The 21,853-nt window shown below is 36.3% G+C and overlaps 1 protein-coding gene across 1 annotated transcript; it reads left to right on the top strand.

The window, feature by feature from the left end:
- Nucleotides 1-12,343: 12,343 nt before the first annotated feature.
- Nucleotides 12,344-21,396, top strand: LOC149839889 (Tetratricopeptide repeat (TPR)-like superfamily protein). The gene is made up of 8 exons (XM_090002872.1): nucleotides 12,344-12,536; nucleotides 12,618-12,752; nucleotides 15,360-15,455; nucleotides 15,670-15,742; nucleotides 17,715-17,776; nucleotides 19,972-20,053; nucleotides 20,963-21,023; nucleotides 21,144-21,396. Exons 1-8 carry the CDS (start codon nucleotides 12,402-12,404, stop codon nucleotides 21,193-21,195), a joined length of 696 nt encoding a protein of 231 aa, XP_089858998.1. The 5' UTR covers nucleotides 12,344-12,401; the 3' UTR covers nucleotides 21,196-21,396.
- Nucleotides 21,397-21,853: the final 457 nt, after the last annotated feature.

Raw genomic sequence — 21,853 nt, forward strand, 5'->3', positions numbered from 1 at the left:
TTGATGCTCAGGTTATGGTATGATTTGATTAACTTTTTGGCTGAAATTAGTACAAGTGTTGAATTCTTAAACTTTCAGAGTTGCGCATGTTCTAGTGGTGGTTAGCACCTGCTGATTTTAATTTAAAATATGTACCGACCTTATAATTGGTAATTAGATAATGTTGCAACTATAATTGTGCACTGATTTTGAAATTTAAGGTAGGTTTTTCCTATGGTTTCTGCTAATTATTTGTATCAAGCACGCTCAGCCTATGTGAGTGGGTTTAACAGATGCACGGGCAGAATCTTGGTTCTGCATGCGTGCTTTACACAGATTTTGGTTTAGCACATTTTTTTTTTTGAAAGTCGGTATTAGAGCTTCTATTTTGTCTAAATCAGGGTTTATGTTTGGGAAACACAGAGTCTAGATTCTGCGTGATTGCTACACCCTGAACCATAGAGTATACACGCTTGATGTTAGGAAAATCCACATGCAAGCACATGAATTCTGGGCTAGTGGACTCAGTGAAACAAAATCGATGGTAATCTGTCCAAACCAGGGAATATATTTCTATGATATATATATATATATATATATATATATATATATATATATATATATATATATATATATATATGTTCGGATAGGAAGATAATTATTTGCCATTTGCTTGTTCGATTTTGTTCACACATTTTTTTTTTATAGATGCAATGAAAAAAAAATAACATAAACAAATTTTTTTTGGTTACAGAGTTGTTGGTTGGTAGTTCCTGTAATCTATTATAGCGAACTCTGTGAAGTGCCCTATGTAATTTCATTTGACATTTATGGGTTAAATACAATGGCTGAATGATCATAGGTAATAAAGTTGTTAAAAAAAATAAATTTCTGTGAGGATCCATGATAGAAATTACATTTTTATGTGTTAAGGTCCATGACAAAACTCTGAATCGGTGCATTTTCTGCATCTTAACACATATCTGAATATGTGCATTTTCTGAAATGTAAAAATACTACAATATGTGTTTGCCTATCTATAATTCCAACCCAACTATGTGCTCAACTTGAAAATTGGCAATTGTAATATTAAAAGATCTGTCATGAGTCTCAAGCATCTAAATGAATGTGAAAGAAAGAGAAAAAAAAATCAGTTTAGTAGTATATGAATGATCTTTATTAGTAACTCTCAGTTTAAGCTTCTGTAAAAGCAAGTAAGTTGCATGTGCCATGATTCAGTCTTACAAATGAATATGAACAACAAATGTCGTGACTCTACATAGATTGGTGGTTGTTCTTATGGTGGGTTTATATAACTTGAATCGTGGAGAATGGTTGTTCATATGCACTTTATCTATGCAAAATGTGAGTTGCGTTAGGCTGATGCATAAACTCTTTATATCTGTGAGTTTGATTTGAGCCTGCTTTTGTTCGCATATGCTAGTTAGAGATGTATAATTGTGAGATCGAACAAAATATTGAGAGCTTTATACCTGAACTTGTTTACTTGTGATTAGAAAATTGAACATGTGATTAAGTATTTAAACCAGTGTTACTTATTTGATTAGATGTTAAGTCCTGTTATGTTTTGTGATTTAGAATTTGTGCTATGCAGTAAATTAGTCTCATGTTAATTATTGCTTAATAGCATGCTTTACTGGATATGGTTAATCAAACATATTACATACCTTTTACACAGTACTTCTGCAAAAATCATGGTAATTACTTACTTAGACAGTTGTAGTCTAATTTCAATCTATTTACCATTTTTTTTGGTAGCGAATAAATGGAGCATCATGGCGTCGCATTTGGAAGTAGTCAAGAGATCTCAGTTTTTCAGTGTTTCCTATTTGAACTCTGATTAGTAGATTTACATTCCTGTTATGAGATGTAATTAATGACATTAATGCTTCCATTAATGAATAATATGTTTTTAGTACTTCTCTGTTTTACCCTGTAATGCGCCCAACTCTTGTTTTCACACTTTCACTATTTCAAAAAAAAAATTTACTCCAAAATTTTTACTATAAAAAGTTGGGGCGTTACATGCATAGTTGTGCAATTGGGCTGGCCTTGGGACGGATCTTGTCAGATCCGAACCTGAATCTGAAATTTAGACAGTGGATCCAAATCCGAATCAGATCCTAGAAGGTAAGGGTTGAATTCCAATTTGAAATACATGTTGTCATGCTGGAAGAGGAAAATATAGAACAAAAAGAAGCAATTTACATGTAAAATATGTAATTGGGTCAGATTTTGAATCGGATCAATTCCAGACCCAACTTAAAATACTGATATGAATCTGACCCGAATCCAAAAGCATTTTGCTTGAACATATTCCAATCCAATCTGAATCCACATTCGAATCGCACTTGAAGGATCCATATCCAAAAAAAGACATGTCAGGCTCAGATTGGATATCCAACCATATCTGATCCATTTGCAGCCCTATTCTGCATGGATGAAATTGATCTGAACCTTGCTTAACTGATTCCCTTTTGAATACTGTCTATTCAATCCATAGACAGGAAACATGGATCCAAATGTCATGCGGATCCACAGTATGGATTTTGTGCGGTCTGCTGCTGCAAATTTGTTGTAGTAGTTTTGACCTGGGTCCAACCAGATCTGACCAAGGGCTTTCATTTGAACCCGGTTGGATTTGGAATATATCTGGTTGGGACTACTCTAATTGGGTCGTGCCTACTCTAACTCAAACCGTTTAACCATTTCAAAGAAACAAGTATACTTTTTACCCATTCTCAGAAGATCCACTGCCACAGAGACTTTAGAAAAGATTTGGATCTAGGACCTAACTAATGAGTGGAATTTGGATAAAAAGTCGGACCCATCTTTAAAATTAGGATACAGTATTGGGTCAAGAACTAACTGACCATATCCAAACAATTTTCATCTCTATTGCAACCCCAACATCTAATCACATACAAAAATCCAAATCCAGTAGCTAGCTAGTTCGCTGAGGATCTAAATTCAAATAGCTTGTTTGACATAGAACTTGGTACGTGTTTTATGAAAATGATTTTTAAAATAATATTTTTAATGAAAACAAGTGTGAAAGTCATATACCAAATAATAGAAACTGGCTCGCACGAGTGGTGGAGTCCGAGTCAAACTCAGGGATCGGAAAATACTTGTATCCAAACACACAATCTAACTACTCTTTATTGCCTTGAGAAATAAAAGAATTAATTAACTAATTAAACAAGAGAGTTTTGCCCTTGCAGAGGGCTTGAACAAATAACTAAAGTGCCTTATTACAAACCTAGATAAATTAAATGAATTAAAAAAATAAATTTTTAATCTAAAAAGAAAAGAAAAAGTTTCAGTGCTTCGAGCCTTCTTGTTCTTTCTTGATTGATTTGCTTCTCTTTATCCTTCCCTATGTGTACCCTTTAGGTTCATTTTCTAATGGAACAGGTAATGCATGTTTTTCTTAAGGGCCTTCTGAGAGCTCTCTAAGAGCTCTTCTGAGGGTTTGAGGGGGCCTTAGCAGGTACTTTGAGGGCATGAAAATGACTCTATCTTACGTTCAACTGCTTTCTTGCAAAACACAAAACAAAATAAGCAACAAAAAAGAGAAATCTACAAGAAAATCAACAGAAAATATGACAAAAAATCACAAAAACAGAAATTAATAACATGAATTATCTATGAAATAACTAATAACAACCAACACTGAATGACAAAATAGTAAAGCAACCTAACTAACAAGAAATCAAGAAACTAGTCAACTAAGTATATGACTAAACCAAAATTTAATTAAGAGAACAAGTACTCAAAATTCAAGAAAAAAATTGACTAATATAAATAGCTAATAAAAAAAAAGAATTAATCATGAATCACAGTTGATAAAATTGACGTCTAATGAATAGCTAATTCTAAAGGAAAACATTAATGCAATGTATAGCTAATGAGATAATTACATGTCTAGCAAGAAAAAAACAAAATTCATACTATAGGCTAACTAATATAAATGAATGAAGTCAACGAAATGAAGCAACAAAACAAATACTAACTACTCCCCTACACGTCTAATGCCACAAATCAACTAAACTAATGAATTCTCAATCAAATGAACCAATACAACAACTATTAAATTAAACTATGTAAATTAACTTATGTGGTACACGGCTAATGAGAGAAACTAAAAAACTTGCACTGATAAAAAGAAACATAACAAATAACATCACATCTAAGAGCCACTTGATAAGGTAAATTAAATTGCAACAATAAATAGGATGAACCAACACTAAAACTAATGAATATCTAAAAATAAAGAACTAATGCTATATGTTAAAAGACGTCTAATAAAGAAAAACTAAAAAAAAATAAACAGACTACAGATTAACTTAGATCTAAACTAAAAAACCACAATGATCTGAAACATACCCAAACCTATTCAACATCAAAACCGAGGAAGGAAAGAAATGATAAAACTATCAAGAACGGCACACGTTTTTCCTTTTTTTTGTATTTTTTTTTCAGATAATAAAATGATATGATATGCAAATCTAGATGCACGATGCAATTACAAAAAATAAAATAATGAAATAATGAGATGCAATGCAATCTACGTAAAAAGAAAAGCGAAAATAAGAGTAGAGAAGAGCAAACCGTGTGGTTTGCTCCGATGATACAGGTGTGGTGTTTTCTGACTGAAAACAAACCCCTTCTCGATGATGTAGACAAGAAGAGCCGATGAAGATGGAGTTTAGATGATTGATGAAATAAAGAATAAGAAGAGGAAGAAGAAGGAGAAATAGACTGAGAGAAGAAATCGGCCAAGAACGAAAAAGAAGAAAGGGAGAAGGGAAGATTGAGGCAAGGGAGGAGGCGTGTTTTTCAAGAGGGGAAAAACGCCCCCCCTATGCTAGAAACATTCTATTTAAGCTAAGCTAATTAGGTTAAAACCCTATTTTTCATAAAAAGTTTAAAAACTTTTGATAATTTCCAAAACGACTTCTTTTATGAAAAATGTGTTTCAACAAAATTCAAAACTAGCTAAATTGTAATTATTCAATTTAACCTAAACTAATTAGGCTACAATTAATAAAATCTAAAGCTAAAAACTAAAAACGCAAGAAAAACTTTAAAAAAATTATGATTTTCTAATAAAATTCAATGCAGTTTCTCAAAACTAACGATAAAACTGGGTTTTTAAATCAATTTTCTACTGGATCATGCATATAATAAGATGAATAAATGTGTAAAATGTGTCCATGATCAAATACCCCCATGCTTATTGTTTGCTAGTTCTTGATCAAACTGAAGCAAAAAGCAAAAATGCTAAACTAATCAAAACAAAAACCTAACTCACTTTCATAAGAATCAGAGTTGCATTTAGCATATGCAACAAGCCCTTTCAACTCCTGGGTTACCTCAGTGGATTAGTAAGGTCTTATGAGGGTTTGCAGTGATGCTACCCACAAACATCTTTGTCATGTATGCATAACAATAACCAACTTAAAAAATCATAATCAAAGAGTTTGTTTTCACAAATATTTCGTGTAATATTTTCAAAACATGATTAGAGTCTTTTACAGACCACCACAGAATAAAATATTTTCTTTTACTTTTCTAAATAGCATAATCATTTATGCTTTATTATCAAAAAATCAAATATATACATGTCATTATTTACTTATCCTAACTCATATGTTTTTTGCACAGGTTTTCTCAATATTTGCTTTTAAGCGGTGAACTTTTTCTTCTTTTACGCTATTTTCTTTTTCTTAATTTTCAATTTTTTACATAATTTTTATTTTCTTTCTTTTTGTTGAGCACTATTTCAAATTTTTAGTTTTGCAACCCGTGTAACGAGCTTCAGCTCAATGACTCCCAGGCCAGACGACCTTAGGACACTAGATACAAAGTATCCCTCAGACTTAATTGCTCGAGTCACTAGACCTTCAATTTTTATAGTTTTACGTATAGCTTGCTTCTCTGTCATGTGCAATGTCAACATCTATTAGGCTCTCTATAAAGTCCATGTAACGTGCTTTCAGGTCGGTGGCTCCCAAACTAGATGGCTTTAGGACACCAGGTGTAAACACCCCTCAGGCTCTACTTGTTCGAACCAAATAGTTCACAGATATTAACTAGACAAAGGAGTGATTTTCTTCATTATCCTTTTCGATATGAGAATCAAACACTTCAACTTGTGTCTGAGCCCAGCTACGGGAGAGTACAAAAAGATCAAAATAACTAAATGTATGCTCTTTTCACTTTTTGAGCTCATAAATGTAATGATGTTCATTTGCTTAGTTTTTCAAAAATAAACTATGCATATTCATACTTATGATTCAAAATAAACTCTAACATGCATCTATCATCATTTCTTTAAAATCTATATAAACAATTATATTTTTCTAGATCCGTGTCAGAATTTTTTTTCCTGGGGCTTAAAAATTCTCAAAAAACATTAGATTTTGCAAAACAGTCATATAAGTTCAAACTCATTCCTTAAATGCGTAATTTTTATAAGTTTTCATCAATGTACAAGTACGAAGATAGAAAAAATTTGGGTGTGCAAACTACATCCTCCCCCATGCTTGAATGACACTGTCCTCAGTGGCACTTCCATATGCTCGAATGAAACTGAGTGAATGCATATGAGAACAAAAATAACTAAGAGAAAAAGGGTAGAAGTCACCAGATCCACGCGGTGAAACCTGTCTCACAGCTTGCAACTCATAAAATATTAGATGCATACATGATCTATCATTTATGCTCATAAAGAAAAACTATCAAAAAACAGAAAAACTATTAAAGCTACTAATAGTATATCACAAATATAGGTTGCCTCCCATAAAACACTAAGTTTTATGTTCTTAGCCAGACGGATCTTTGGTGACTCTTCATCGTTCATGAGATCAATGGATGTGAAGTCATGCTCAATCACTGACTCTGAGGAAAAGAGTGTCATCTGTGACACTGCACACTATGTGTCCTCCAACTCTACCCCTCTAGACCCTAAGATGACTCTCTAAACTGGAAAAAAGGGGTTTAGTCTCCACGTAGAGACTATTCTCAAATGGTAGAGAGCTAAGAACCGGACATCTATCAATATAAACAAGACATGCAAGGGGGGTTGATGTGATCCTGCTTAAATATATCAAGCATTTCGTGCATGCATGCCCCCTGTTTGCCAAAATCATGCGGTTTGGCTAAGGCTTGAGGAAAAGAGGTTGCGGGAATATACGAAGAAAGGACAAGTCGTGGATCCTGCCCGTTCTCCTTGAGCCTGGTTGAGGAGATCGATTGGTCAGTAGGTGTGGCACTGAGCTCACCGGTCAACTCCTGAGTAGGGTGAAATGTTTTTCCACTCCAAAGGGTCATAACAAAGTTGGTCTCCTCTTGGTGGGATTCAGTGAGGTATAGGTCGTGATACATGGGTTCCTTATTCTTTGGGTTAATGACAACCTGACTCAGGAGTCTTCTCTCGCTTCACCTACTCAAGGCTTCAGTCAAATATCCTATCTGAGTCTCTAGCTTCGCTATCGACTGTGTCTGAAAGCTGAGAGTGACCTTGATGTTAGAGAAAGCCTCTAACAACTTCTCTTGAAAAGATGAGCTCGATGCGGGCTCCTGAGGAGAAGACAAGCTAAGCTGAGGAAAGACCTGTGGAAGTGTGGGACACGAGTAACCTTGTGAGAAGTTACCCGGTCTGTGATGTGTCTAGGGAGGCATGTGGGGTGACTCTTGTGGATTTATCTATGCAAAATTGGGATGAGTTCGCCATCCCAGGTTATAGGTGGGTGCATAAAGATCGTTCACCGAGCTGGCAAAACCTTGGGCAACATTCACTTGCTCCTGAACGAATTCAGGATAGAGTGAGGTTGTCGGACACTCAGAAGCAAAGTGTGTAGGGATAGCGCATAGCTCATACACTTTTCTTACTGAATTTATGGAAGGTGGGTTGGCCAATAATTGATCTACTTTCCTGGTCAACTGATCCACTTTGATTTGCAAATCATGCTCGGACCCAACTTCGTAAATCCCTCCCTTCTTAGAACCACTAGGAACAGGTATGGTCCTATCAAGCAGCGAGGACAGGGCATGATGCATGGCATTCTTGCTCAATGTATCAAATAAGGTCCATGCCTCATCCTCACTCTTGAGCATGAACGTGCCTCCACACGAAGACTCAATCATTTGCATGTCCTTCTTGGTCAGGTCATTGTAAAAGTACTGCATCTGTTGCCAATGAGACATCTGGTGGTTGGGACACTTCCAGAGAAGATCTTTCATCCTCTCCCAGGCCTCATGAAACTGTTCTCCCTCAATCTGAGAAAAAATGATAATGACTTTACGAAACTGGTTCGTCTTACCAATTGAAAAATATTTCTTGAGGAACTCACACTACATGTGTTTCCAAGTGGTAATCTAAACAATATCGAGGGCCTTCAGTCAATGCTTAGCTTTATCCTTGAGAGAGAACGATAACAACATCAACTTCAATGCGTTATCCCCAAAATTGTTGATCTGCACCGTAGAGCAGATCTCGAGGAACTCATCGAGATGACAGTAGGGGTCTTCGTTGTTCAGGTCATACAAAGATAGAATCATCTCGATTATGCTGGCCTTAATCTTAAACTGCGTCGCCCCTACAGTGGGTCTCGCGATGTAGGAGGCTGGAGTGTAAGCATTGGGAGTGAAGTACTCCCTAAGAGAACGAGTCAACGACTGATCTTGGTTCATGGGGTCGGATCGATGAGCTATCCTAATAAAGGACTCAGGGTTCTTAACTAACTCAACAAGCTCAGGGTCAAGCGAGTGTCGCCCTTACGTGCACCTCAGGATAGACCGGTGCAACAACTGTCCTAAAACACTAGTTTTCTACCTACCTAACGTGCAAAGCGGCCAAATCACAATAAACCACAAAGCAGGTAAAAGAAAAATAAAATAAGACTAAAAAACAGTAAACAAACAAGCACCACACACTTGCACCTAACAAATATTTTGCAAAAATTCAAACTATGGGCACGATACCAATTGTGCGCAGTCACCTCTAAGGGTAGCCTAATAAGTGGGCAGCCATGGTTCTAAACCTAAATGCAAAAAAGAAACTAAACAATCATAGTTAATAGATAAAAAATTAAACTGAACAATCCTAACTAAAGAACATAAAGGGAAACTAACAACCTATGTAAAACACACCGACAATAAAGTGAATACTCGTATTAATCACCGTTCTCTGGCAACGGTGCCAAAAATTTGGTGTGTGTTTTATGAAAATGAATTTTAAAATAATATTTTTAATGAAAACACATGTGAAAGCCAGATACCAAATAATAGAAACCGGCTCGCACGAGTGGTGGAGTCTGGGTCAAACTCAAGGAACGGAAAATACTTGTATTCAGACATACAATCTAACTACTCTTTATTGCCTTGAGAAATAAAAGAATTAATTAACTAAATAAATAAGAGAGTGTTGCCCCTACAGAGGGCTTAAACAAATAATTAAAGTGCCTTATTACAAACCCAGATGAATTAAATAAATTAAAAAAATAAAATCCTAATCTAAAAAGAAAAGAAAAGAACAGGCTTCAGTGCTTCGAGTCTTCTTGTTCTTTCTTGATTGATTTGCTTCTCTTTATCCTCCCCTCCGTGTACCCTTTAGGTCCTTTTTTTAATGGAACATGTAATGCATGTTTTTCTTAAGGGCCATCTGAGAGCTCCCTAAGGGCACTTTTGAGGGCTTGAGGGGGCCTTAGCGGATACTTCGAGGGCACGAAAAGGACTCAATTGCACGTTCAATCACTTTCTTGCAAAACACAAAACAAAACATGCAACAGAAAAGGAAAGTCTACGAGAAAATCAACAGAAAATATGATAAAAAATCATAAAAAACAAGAATTAATAACATGAAATATCTATAAAATAACTAATAACAATCAACACTAAATGACAGAATAGTAAAGCAACCTAACTAACAAGAATTCAAGAAATCGAGAAACTAGTCAACTAAGTATATGACTAAACCAAAATTTAATTAAGAGAACATGTACTCAAAATTCAAGAAAAGAATTGACTAATATAAATAGCTAATAAAAAACTAAATAAAATTAATTAATCACGAATCACAGTTGATAAAATTAACGTCTAATGAATAGCTAATTCTAAAGAAAAACATTAATGCAATGTATAGCTAATGAGATAAAATGTCTAGCAAGAAAAAAACAAAATTCATACTATATGATAACTAATATATATGAATAAAGTCAACGGAATGAAGCAACAAAACAAATACTAATTACTCCCCTGCACGTCTAATGCCATAAATCAACTAAACTAATGAATTCAATCTATACTAAATAAGTCAATCAAATGAACCAATACAACAACTACTGAATTAAACTATGTAAATTAACTAATGAGAGGAACTAAAAAACTTATGTTGATAAAAAGAAACATTACACAAAACGTCACATGTAAGGGCCACTTGATAAGGTAAATTAAATTGCAACAGTAAACAGGTTGAACCATCACTAAAACTAATGAATAAATAAAAATAAAGAACTAATGCTATATGTTAAAAGATGTCTAATAAAGAAAAACTAAAAAAAATAAACAGACTACAGATTAACTTAGATCTAAACTAAAGAACCACACTGATTTGAAACATACCCAAACCTATTTAACATCAAAACCGAGGAAGGAAAAAAATGATAAAACTATCAAGAACGACATACATTTTTCCTTTTTCCTTTTTTTTTTTAATTTTTTTCAGATAATAGAATGATATGATATGTAGATCTAGATGCACGATGCAATTACGAAAAATAAAATAATGAAATAATGAGATGCAATGCAATCTACGTAAAAAGAAAAGAGAAAAGAAGAGTAGAGAAGAGCAAACCGTGCGATTTGCTCCAATGATACAGGTGTGGTGTTTCCCGACTGAAAACAAACTCATCCCCGATGACGTAGACAAGAAGGACTGATGAAGACGGGATTTAGATGATTGATGAAATGAAGAATAAGAATAGGAAAAAGAAGGAGAAATAGAGAGAGAGAAAAAATCGGCCAAGAACAAAAAAGAAGAAAGGGAGAAGGGAAGATGGAGGCAAGAGGTAAGGGAGGGGGGCGTATTTTTCAAGAGGGAAAAGACGCCCCGCTATGCCCGCTATGCTGGAAACATCCTATTTAAGCTAAGCTAATTAGGTTAAAACCCTATTTTCATAAAAAGTCTAAAAACTTTCTATAATTTTCAAAACAATTGTTTTTATGAAAAATGTGTTTCAGCAAAATTCAAAGCTTGCTAAATTGTAATTATTCAATTCAACCTAAACTAATTAGGCTACAATTAATAAAATCTAAAGATAAAAGCTAAAAACAGAGGAAAAACTTAAAAAAATATGATTTTCTGAAAAAATTCAATTCAATGCGGTTTCTCAAAACTAACGATAAAACTGAGTTTTTAAATCGATTTTCAACTAGATCATGCATATAATAAGATGAATAAACACGTAAAATGTATGCATGATCATAACTCTCAACGGGCAGGACCTGAGCCATAACTGGACCCAACTTCAATGAACTGTGCTGATATTGATCCGAATCAAACCAGATATGACTTATGAAGTACCAAACCCGGTTCTGGTTTTGAATACGAAGAGCCAGACAGGCCGTAAAGTGCTGCATCTAGGGCTGTCAACGGGTCAGACTCCAACTAAAATGGATGGGCTCAAACCTGGATCCAACTAAGTGATGCGGGTATCAAATCCAAATTCCGATCAGACTGGGTTTTTATAAGGAAAACCATACCTGATACGATAAGAATTACATAAACCAGACCTGGTCCATACCCGGTTAAATAATAATTTTAAAGTTCTTTATATTGTGAAATTGCCGATCGATGTTAAACAGAACTTGGGTTGGACCCGGGTTTGGTATAAAATTTCATAATTCATACCAGTCCCGTTCAATATAGGACCTCATGTGTCTGACATGGATAGTGAATCGGACCCCCTTCTTTGTAACCAAACCATGACCCTGTAGGATTTATGTAACCATGACCCTGTAGGAATTATTTAATCGGACCACTCATAGGTTTGTCAAGATCGAGTCATACCCGATCCATTGATACCCCTAGCCACATCATAGTCAAATCTCGTATGAAAATATCATGACCAAAATCATGATATCTTCAAGATAAGTTTAGCCTTTGACATGCCATGCCAATTTGGATCCGGCAATGGCTAGGATCCAACCGGATCCAAAGCTGCTAAAGGGTCTACAAACCTGATTCGTTTCGATTCGATAGACCGGGTCCCGATTCCTCATCCTCATTCGAATCGGATAATTCAAAAGAACATCGGGATAAGGCCCCTCTCAGGTGGACAGTTACGCGCCACGAAAGCTTCCCTCGCACGCTTCCCTTCCACACACAGACGGCCATGGCTGCCCTAACCGTCTCCCTCTGCTCGACGTCGACGTCGACGTCAAAATCCTTTCTTTCCCTCGATTCACGGAACTCTAAGCTCCGGCCGATCGTTTCCGTGGATTTTCCGGCCCGGAGGAAACCTTTTCAGGTGAATTACTTTCCCTTACCTTCTTTTCTCGGTTCCCGCATTACGCGTTTCCCTCTCATTGAGGGTTTCTTTGTTTGGCAGGAAGCGGAGTCGCGGAGAATCGATATCCCGTTCGATCTCGTCTCCGCGATCGGCGAGTCCGTCGCTAGGGCTGGCGTTGTGGCCCTCATCGCTGCGTCTGCGTTCTGCTTCGCCGATCCGGCGTCGGCGTATAAGGTGAATCGCTTCTTCGATTTCTTCGCTCCGATGTTCTTTTGGATGAGAAATTATGAAATGCATTGGATCGTTTTTGTTGATAATGAATCGTTTCTTCGATTTCTTTCTCTTCGATGAACTGCATTCCTTCGATTGTTTAACGAGGAATTCTTTCTTTTGCCCTAGTTTTCCATTTATTTCGTTGAATTTGCTCGAACGAGGAATTTGATCATCATATATCGGAAAATTTTGGAGGAACTTTTGCTTTCTTGCTTCCTAGTGTTGTGGTTTGGGTAGGGTTCAGAGTTGCCAATCCAGGTGTTGCAAAATCTTCACTCGTTGAATGTGCTCGAATGAAGAACATGATTGTTATATATCGGAGGGTTTTGGAATATGTCACAAGGACACGAGACATCCCATTTTTGTGCAATTTTCTATTAGAAATAGTATACAACGGGACACGACATATGGGCAAGTTGAAGAATCCCTGTGACATAGGTTTTGGAGGCTTTTTGCTTGCTCAGTTCTTAGTACTATGGCTTCGATAGGCTTGAATTGCGACTCCTAACTCCTTGTATTTGTATCCGGGAGGAGTTTCCTGACAAGGATGCCGTCCATTGTAAATTCAAACACTTTCTCCGACAAAATGTGAAGTAGGTATCTGTTGAAACTCCTTGGAATATGAAAGCCGATTCCAAGACCCTAGCCTCCAAGTGTCACGTATCCATACACACATTGCTATTCATTTTCCGTGGTTTTTGTGTCATGCGTCTTGTTTTCTCGATGAATGCACAATTTGGAAAGTTTTAGGTTTGTGTGTGGAGATGTGGGCATATGATCTCGTGCGCTCAGGTAAATTTGTCACTCAAATATCCATATGGTTTCTCTCAGAAACTTCACATATTCATGCTACTGTTGACGATAAGATTTGTCTGTTAAAGTGCTTTGTTTTAGAAAAGATTTTTTTTTCCGTTGAAGTGTTTATTTCATCTCTCTCTCTCTCTCTCGTTTTTTAATTCCATATATATGGGCACACACAAACTCCCAACCAGATGAGTTAGTCATGTGGAGCGATCCTTCATGGTGACATCCATGGTCACGATGTCAGCCTAAAAGTAAGTGGTTTCTTTTGGGGCTCATTGTATTAAATAAATATAAATAGTAAATTAGTCGAAAATAGAAACTAAACAAATTAAATATCTTAGAATAATAGCATGACAATATTTTGATTTTGTTGTGATATTTATGGCAAGAAATTTTCTCTTACTTTTCCACACTTAATTGTGATTCCTATTATTTTTCGTTTTGACTGGAATTCCCTTAGAAAATAAAGCGAAAAAGTGGCCTGTATATACATATAAAAGACTATTTGGTACCAACGACAATAACATAGTAAAAATTCATAATTGCAAGTTTCATCTGCTTAATCGGACCCTGAGGATGTGTTTTTCAGGGTTTTTTATTTTAATAGAAAACATGCTTTGGGTCAAGTTGTTTTGGGTCCAAACCATGGCACATCCAATAGATTGTTAGAAAATCAATTGGTTCTACTGAATAGTACGACACTATCTTTAGTACTAAATATATAGTTTGCAGGTTGTACTATGTATGCCTGTTTGCAAAGTTTTTGTGTGAACATGTAGACAAATGTGTAAATCCATGCGCATCTAATTGGATAAGGATATGAATAAACCTATTTATAAAGTTGTAGTTGCACCCAAACAAGGTTGTTCCACTGAGAACCTCAAATTTGCTAATAATCACACTTGTATTCTAGTTCGACTGAAGGGAATGGCACTATGTTTTTTGTGTTTCTACTCGATGCATTGAACAATTGTTAGGGATAACAAAGGCACTGCTCTGCAAGTACAGAGCAAATGTATTGTACAAGTGTGTAAAATGGCTGTTATGTCAACTGTTGCAGGATATATCAACTATATGAGTAACATGGGGGACACGCTAGCTGCTATAGACAAGTGAAATTTTGAGCCAAATTTTAACTATATACCATATATATGTGTGCATCCGTTTGATGGCTTTGGCAACCATGGAGTCATGCCCAATGCCCAGACAGGAATATCAAAACTTTCCTTTTCTTCCCGTTTTAACCATTTGTGCTGTCATTAAATCTATCACTTCTAAAATGCTACCTTGAGATCCAAATTGACTTGTCCAGAACAGGTCGGATATGATGATTGGTTCTCTTTTTGGATCTGACCTGTATGATAACTGTCATTTATTTAATGGTATTAGACATCGTGGTGTGTGTGTGTGTGTGTGTGTGTGTGTGTGTGTGTGTGTGTGTGTGTGTGTGTGTGTGTGATCACCAATGTTGGATCTGATCTGTAAGATCACCTCTTAAAATGCAGATATATTGAGGTGTGTGTATTTTGTTATTGTTGTTTATTTAGGTCATTCTGCCAATTTAGTTAAATGACCTATCAAAATACCATCATATGTCCTATGATAGATGCATGTATTTCACGAAAGAGTTTAGTTTAACGGTATCTTCAGTGATATGCACCTCTGAACTCTATTCTAATCATTATTTGATGTGAATCAATTTGCCAATCATTTTTTGGTATTGAAGCACTCTAAAATTTGGTATCGGAAATGACGGTATGAAAGGGTGGTGGTCCCTATGGTGCTGAAGTTACTCGGGGACAGGATCTTTCTGGCAAAGATTTTAGTGGGAAGAGTCTGATCAACCAAGACTTCAAGACGGTAAACTTCCATTTTGGATTGTTTTAAACTTTAGTTTGATCTCTCTCTCTCTCTCTCTCTCTCTCTCTCTCCTCATGAAGCTTGTGCCAGACCAAAACATTTTGTTTTTTAGCAGCACCGGCTTCATTAAGTCAATTTATTAAGAGGAGCTTATTTTCATGTTTTGCTTTGTTTGTTCTGTTTGACCTATGGTTTTCTGCCTTCTTGGTCTCAGTCAATTCTGCGGCAAGTCAACTTCAAAGGTGCAAAGTTATTGGGTGCCAGTTTCTTTGATGCAGATTTGACAGGTGTCTAGATCTCCTCCGTTTGCCTTTTAAACTGGAAATGCTTTATTTTATTTCTTTTTGTTTTATATGCAATAGATAGATGCAAAATTTTGTTCCTTTTAAAATTGTTATTTGTCTGAAGTGAGCTTATGATGGGTCTGATATTGTAGCTGGAGATATATCTGAAAAGTTCGCCTCGTCTTAGAGTATAGGATTTCATATTATCAGGTTGTCAGGGGCAATAGAAGGGCTTGAAAATAAAGCTGAGAGCCTGAGATGCATGCTGAATGTCACAGTAAAAATACAGTTCTTAGAATCATTGAGATTGATGAGAAAATATTCATGACGTGGTTTCTTGATTGAGCATAGCAACCAGAATTTCATGATGGGATGTGTTGTAGAGTAGTGCTTGAAAAATCCTTGATCGTCGTTGCTTCCAGTGTCAAGAACGAAACTTTTGATGGGATAGCTGGATGCTAAAAGTTTATAACGTGTCAGGGACTAAATAGCCTACATGATCCTACCCTGGAATATGGGGTCTCTAGTCAACTGGTGATCTGCAACCTGCAAGGTGCAAACCACTGTTCTTTTGTTTATGGTATAGGTACAGCTAATGCCAACACAAAATGAGACTTCTGAGCAGTGATTTGATGGTTTGTGAGGTATCAAGTTAGAAGTCATTTTCGTAAAGACATTGATTACAACATCAAGACTATGCTAGTGTTGAGCACGACTCTTCTCATTATTTTATGACACCAACCTTGTTGGACATTGAGATTAAGCTTATAGCTCTTTGAGTGTGACTGTGATACTTTGCTGCTGACATGGGTTGTGCAGCCTGTGGTGATGGTGGTTTGCAAGTACTCTGATTTTACATCCCTACCTGTTGCACAAATATATTATCATTCATGATATAGAACACAGGCGAAGAAAAGTCTGTCTCATGCATATGCATATGTTGATCTTTCTGTAACTGGATAGGGTATATTACAGGTGCGTGCAGTCAGTTTGATCATAAGATGAAAACTATGTCCGTTGAGTGAATGAATTTCATTCACTGTTTGTTTGCATCATTATCATCTTTCTTGAATTGCATGCTGTACTTTCCAGATTTAATTACAATACGAACTATGTGCATCTTCAATCATGCTGCTGCTGCTCCTTAGTGATAACTTCAGACCTAATAGCCTATGTAAACAACATCTTTGTGACACTTTTTTGTGATGGTTGTTCCTTGATACTTTGTTTATGTTGGTCATCTACTTGGTTATTTATCATCTATGTCACAGGGATTCGGCCAGACAGGTGCCGCACCCGCGTCGACGCGACGCGAGGCGACGCGGGTGCGGCCAACCTGTCCCTGGATGCGGTCACCGCACCCAGGGTCATTTGGGTCCATTTTTTTGGATTTATTTTTAAATGTTTTTTTCTGCCCTATGAAATGGGCTGCGGAATTAAAAAAAATATTTAGGCGGGCGCTGCCCCCCTATAACCCCCCGCCAAGGGCGGCCCCCCTGGACCCCCGACCCCCCCTTCTATATATATATATATATATATATATATAATTAAAAAAAAAATTGCTGCACCCACACCCGCACCCATGTGACTTAGTTTATCATTATTTATGTCAAGATTTGTACTTGATGGTTTGGTTCTGAAATTGCAAATGCTGATTAATTTAAATTTGAAATCATGGTTTTGGATTCTGTTAACTGGCTTTATGATTTAAGATATCCTTTTCTTATATTTTATTTTATTTCATCTTTTAATAAAATTTAATTTAAACTGTTTGATGCATTTCTTTCTGTGCTAATTCTGCTGACATGATGCATTCTCCTGCACAATGTCCCACATGCATGATCACAAACTTTAATTCAATGTGCCTTGTCTAGTGAAATATGTCAAATTTATTATTTTTGTTATATTAGTTGTCACTTGTCACAGACTGGACTTGTTAGTTTTATTTTCATAAACGTGATCTGTTTAATATCAGGGGCTGACCTTTCAGATGCAGATCTTAGAGGAGCAGACTTTTCACTAGCAAATGTTACAAAGGTTATGAAAATTCTACTCTTATGCTGGTTCAATTGCCATCAAAATCGTCCATTTTTAGAATTGGACCTGTCTTTTCTGTGTACTGGTTTTCTTTTGGTTAATTTCTTAATCTAGCCACTATCCTGTCTGTGAGTTAGACTTTCTTAGATATTACACGTGCTTCCTTTCCTCTTGTTTTCCCTTTTTTTGAAGTTGGTGGCTGTAGTTGTAATAGCTAATGAACTAAGACAATCAATGAAAAACAGGAAGATGAGATGGTTTAGTTTCATATAAAAGGAGAAAATTTAAAAGCTTTTGTATTTTGATTATATGTTTCCAATGCCAGATAGCATGGGGTAACAGTGGAAAGACAGAGGTGAGGGAGATGATTGGCTTATGACAGCATTAGAATTGGATGTCATCTTCACTATAATGTCATAACCAGGGTATGGGTGCCACCATCACATTGACATGAGAAACATTATTGGGATGTGTGAAATGTGACACTTGTGAAGCATTATGTGCAAGGAGGGAGATAATCGCCTTATGATAACAGTGGAATTGGATGCTCTTTTCTCTATACTATCATAACCACAATTACCATATGCAGCATCATAACATATGGAAATCACACTTTAGAAGCAACAAGTGTGATAAGCTCAAGGAACTATGCTGATGCGTGTTTCCTATAAGATGGGAAACACACTTCTTAGGAACTGCACTTCCGTTTCTTTCTAAACAGGTTTGCATGGGAATCGGGCTTTCCAATTCCTGCTTCTGTTTCACATGGAACTGGAAGGTCCTTGCTCCCTGCTTTTCTTCTTATCCTGACAGGCTGGCAGTGTTGATCATATCACAGTTGAGATAGGTTATGAATACTTTTCTTCGTATGCAAGCATCATAATTGTTTTGGTTAATAACACAGATTAAGCATGATGATAAAGCTTTTGGATCTGTGTGGCATTATGTTTGTTATGGTTTGGTTACTGTTTCTCTTTCCTTGGAAGCTACTTTTAGATGCTTTGTATGCAAGCATCATAATTGCAATAGCCTTGTTACTCCAAAGAAATTCATTTCCATTTTTCCAAAAGAAAATCGACGATCGTTCTTGCTCTTGTATAATTCTCATGTATATGAATGCCAATATTTATTTTTGTTTAGCTTCTTCACGTCTTTATTTTTTAGGTTTTCTTTAATGCTCTTTCAGTGATGGTTCCCACATGTGACCATTTTTATTCCTTTGAACATTTTATTGGGTACATATTGCTTGTGCAATGACTCTAGCTTCTATTCCTGTGTAACCTCCCTCTTTGGCAACTACATGCTGGGTCACTAGACATTTGTATGCCACTGGCTAGATGTTCTTGGTTGGATGAACAATGATACATCCAAGAAGCTTGGTTGTAATCCTAGATATGCACTGTCTTCAATGAGTATGGTCCTACTTCTATTTGTAACTCCATGATATCGAAGAAGTGGTTCTACCATGGACTTTTGAGAAGTGTTTCATAACATGTAGTTGCAAGCATCAAAGGCAGGGTTTGTTAATTCACTCTGGGACTTAATACTAAAAGAGGAGAAACATCTTGATTGACTTCAACAATATGATAGAAGGATGTGATTAGTTGAGAAACTTAAACTGCAGAGAATGTCTTTTCAGCTCCTGGTGGGGATGGAAGACATTGTGTTCATGAGGGCTGTTGTGGGGAAGCCATTATTGGCGTATTTTACTCTCTCTCCACCTTAATGTAAAGCATTATTTTGAACGGTATCATTCAAGGAAAAATAACATGATGCGTTCTGCAAAATATTAGGTTTGAAAGGCCAAAGAGCCTATTCTAGGGATTTAGGCCTTCAGTGCTTGGGCAGGGTCTTAAAATGATAAAGGATGTAATTGTCAAAGAATTCAAACATTACAAGACTAAAACAGGAAGTCTTGAGAAGTAAATGCATTTGATATTATTTAATAAGATTAACCAGAATAATTGATTATATTTATATATCAATGTATAAGTGATTTATATAGTTTGTTTACATCCATAATTCATCACGAAAAGCAATACGTATTGTTGTTCTTGATATAGTTGAGACCAATCATCTTTGAAGTATGGCTTTGTTGGATTGCAATGTGCATGATATCCAAATTAATCGACATTAAACTATATCTTAGTGATTTGTCATCTGATGTTCTCTGTATTGGTGATTTCTCTATGCAGGCTAACTTGACCAATGCAAACTTGGAAGGTGCCCTTGCCACAGGCAACACTTCATTCAGGGGATCAATAATAACTGGCGCAGGTGAGGACTTCTCTTCAAATGCTCATAAGTAGTTGCCTGGGGGTTACCTGATCTGTTTGCATGGTTGAGCATGATGTGGTGTACATCGCATCCAGACATGTGAAATTGTGAACTGCTTAGATCCGTTGGACCAATCTAGAACATCTTGAGATATCTCAGGCTCTGACCTCCTGTTTCCTTCCTGGAAAAAGGAACAATAGATTTGTTTTTCTGATGTGTGGATTTTTCTTCTTGATGCAAATCAAATGCTTACCATGCAAGATTTTATGCAAAATGTGGATATTCTCTAGGGTTCTACTAAAATGAGAAAGCTAGTACTGTTTATGTAGGATATTAAACTAGCAGCCATCATCTTGTTTGATTCTTAAGTTTGTAATATTACTGCAATGACCATCATCTCGTTTTATTCTGTTACTTTGTTGTGGTATGCAATTCAGACTCTTTTGACCAGAGATTGATTAGTCTATCTCTTCTGAAACTTGGAATACTGTTGTAAGTTATTTACTTTTAAATATAATATACATAATCATAGGAATTATTTTCTTTTAACTTAGTTGTGCTAGCAAAACCCTTCTACATGTTAATGTCAGTGTCATGTTGTGTCAACACATGGCTGAGGACTAAATGAAGTATGCATGGGTCACTGATTCAAGGTCGTTTTATCTACTTTTTTCTTCTTTTTTAACCATTATATATATATATATATATATATAACACTTTGTTGGTAGTGTACCATGTATATTCTTAGTTGTAAATGCAGTTTCCTGGTAATAATTGAGATCACAGAACCAAAATGTGTGTGAATGACGATGGAAGTTGTAACATTTTACTGTCCTTTACCTTTTTTGGATGAACCATTATCAGATACTGTTATGCTTGACGGATATCCATTTTTTTGGGATGTTTTAGACTTCACAGATGTTCCTCTGAGAGATGATCAACTGGCGTATCTTTGCAAAGTTGCTGATGGGTAAAACCTTTATATACTCATTGGGATCTTATTGTTGTTCCTGCAATTGTTAGGATCTTTTGAGCCTTAATTGGTTTTCTTTTTGTTTTGTTTTATCCCCCCCCCCACCCTTAATCACAGTGTCAACCCCACCACTGGGAATTCAACAAGAGAGACACTGTTATGCAAATAGTTTACTCATCTTCCACTTTTCCATGAGGGATCCTTGTCTGTATCCTTGACGTGAGTTCTTAGCAGAGCTTGGCTGACCGTTCTTCTGTCAAATTTCTCTATCGACTTGTCTCCTTGTTACATGTATTCTAATAATCTATATTTGTGATAAATCATGTATTGTAACATCCTTATCTGTGAAAAAGTAGCCATTCTCCAAAAACCAAATTTTTGAGCCGTTTTTTATGGTTCAGGCTGCAGATGCCTGTTTCACCATATGGTTAATCATTGAGTTTTCACTTCCATGCTGTCACATAGGTGCGGGTGCGGCGATTCGGCACCTTAAAAAAAACTTGGGCACAAGGTGCGGGGACGTTCTATATAATTTTTAACAGTTTTAAGTTAACACTACGTGTATGTGTATTTTTATGTATTTATATACATAATATAGATATAACTGGACTTAGGGTTAACTCAATATACTTTTGGACAAAAATGGACCTCGGTGTGGTTGACTTCACCTGACACAAAGGAAGCCGTGCAGGTGCCACACTGCTGGTGTGGTGCCCTGTTAGAAGAGTCGGTGTTACATAGCTTTCATGTTATATCTTTCTATCTAGGGGTGTCAATTGTTTCTAGTTTGGTGAGATATCGAACCAAATCTGAATCTGTAGTCAGGT

Source organism: Nuphar pumila, chromosome 4 (assembly GCF_984573655.1).
Source record: "Nuphar pumila chromosome 4, dmNupPumi1.hap1.1, whole genome shotgun sequence".
Lineage (NCBI taxonomy): Eukaryota > Viridiplantae > Streptophyta > Magnoliopsida > Nymphaeales > Nymphaeaceae > Nuphar > Nuphar pumila.